General features: G+C 38.1%; 1 protein-coding gene across 1 annotated transcript; it reads left to right on the top strand.

Annotated features, from left to right (window-relative positions):
• Positions 18-464, top strand: LOC104701489 (uncharacterized protein At4g04775-like). Its single transcript, XM_010417179.2, has 2 exons — positions 18-282; positions 348-464. The coding sequence occupies exons 1-2, from the start codon at positions 112-114 to the stop codon at positions 462-464; spliced, it is 288 nt and encodes a 95-aa protein (XP_010415481.1). The 5' UTR covers positions 18-111.

The following is a 2028-nucleotide window of genomic DNA, read 5'->3' as shown; positions in this document are numbered from 1 at the left end:
CCAAATAAAACCTAAAATCGATTTTCGTTTTTCATAATCGATTCCTTTTATTGAGTTTGGTTCTTCTTCTTGAGATTACTTCTTCTTTCATTTACAAGTTTGAGTATCACAATGAGTAATGTATCATCCAATTCCACTGAATCTAGTTTGCAGGGAAGAGGAAGGGCTATCGGTGTGCCAAAGAGATGTTGGTGCGGAGAAGGAATCATATCTTTGATATCGAAGTCTGATTCCAACCCTTACAGGAGATATTATCGGTGTCAATTTGCCGTAGCTAATAAGGTAAGTCGATTTTGTTTTATTTTTGATTTTTTCTGTTTTCGTGTATAAAATTAGGAATGTTGCAGCTTAGGAATGATGAACACACTTTCAAATGGGTGGATGAGGCATTTGTCAATGAGATAGACACATTGAATGCAAAGAATGCTGACCTTGAGAAGCAGCTGAAAGAGATCAGAACATAGAGGTTTGAATTTGAGAAGATGGTCTATGAGAAGATGGAGAAAGAGATATTTGAGAAGGTCGAAGATGGTTTGTCTGAAGCCAAAGAAAGCCATAAGAAAATCATGATTGTCTTAGTCTTCTTTTGTATGATCATGATTGGTCTCACTAAGCTACTAGGTTGAAGAACGAGATGAGTGTTGTTCCTTTAGTTTGTTGTTGCTATGTTTTTGTTTCAGTTGTAATATGTTGCTATTAAAAGACTATGAGATGGTAATGAGAAGCAAAAGTTAAGAAGTTATGATCATTAATGAAATCCTAAATCGTTCACAAAACAGTTAACAAAAGACATCTCAATTTTTGACAAAAGACATAGGGATTACAAGTCTATGTGGTCGAAAATACATTCAAGGCAACCACAAAATTAGAACCCTATTTCTACTTAGCTAGTTTGATTAAGCTTGAGTGAGTGAACCTTGGCTTGGTTCCGGTTGACTTGGCTGCAAAACAAATATAAAACATTGAAATATTAGTAAACCGAAACAAGCTCCACAAACTGAAACCATGAAAAGGAAAATACATTCACCTTGGGAAATTCATTCTTGTGGAACCTAGAATTATGATTAGCTGCTCCACAAATGCCACAATGCATGATTCTTTTTTTCTCCTTTGGTTTCTTCTTAGTTGGCGACTCATTAGCACCCTTCTTCCTTTTTTTGTCAGGCTTTGTCTTCTTCTCTTTAGCTTGATCGTTATCTTCATCTGGTAAACACACATTAGGAGTCTTTGTTTCAGGCCAAAACCGTGGACCTCTCTGTGGAACGAGGCCTTCGGTGTAATTCCTTTTCCATATAGCTGTCCGGAACCATTGACAGACATAGTTCTCAGCTACAAGTGTTTTGTCGATGATGACTGCATAGGCATGTTCACATGGGATGCCACATATCTGCCACTTCATGCAAGAACAAAGCATCTTTTTCAGGCAGACTCTGTGTTTATCTAAGCCATGCGTTACTTCATATGCTCCATTGGTGCTTGAGCTGACCTTCGACTCAGATGCATACTTATGCTCTTTAGCTAGAAACAATGCAACATATGGAGTACAAATCCCTGCAAACAAGCATACACAATCATTATCGTGTACAACCATAAACAAACATCATCATTTATAAGAAAAATGAGGAAATTACCTGTGTGAGAATGAGATTCTGCAGACCTTTTGGCAATCCTCACCATCGCAAGTCGTCTGATTGTCTCTAGCATAGCAATGAATGGTTTCTCTCTTGCCTTGTTAATGGAGCTGTTAAAAGACTCTGTGGGGTTATTATCAACATCTTCACAATCTCTCAATCTTGTGAAATGCCCTGCACCAGCTTTTTGGATTTGTCCTCATGACATCATTGTACACACCAGTATCATAGCAGTAGATCCTCTCCAAGTGCCGCTTGTAATCCACCTCATTGTAAGACCATGCTAAATCCCACAATAGTGGCTTCATTCGGGTTTTATTACCATGATGCTTCTTCAAGTTCCCATAGATGTGTTGCACACACATTCGATGCTCCATTTTTGGTAACTCCAGCTGAA

The sequence above is a fragment of the Camelina sativa genome, chromosome 7 (assembly GCF_000633955.1).
Source record: "Camelina sativa cultivar DH55 chromosome 7, Cs, whole genome shotgun sequence".
NCBI lineage: Eukaryota > Viridiplantae > Streptophyta > Magnoliopsida > Brassicales > Brassicaceae > Camelina > Camelina sativa.
The sequence above is the reverse complement of the archived record's forward strand: the minus strand, read 5'-3'. Positions and strand labels throughout refer to the sequence as shown.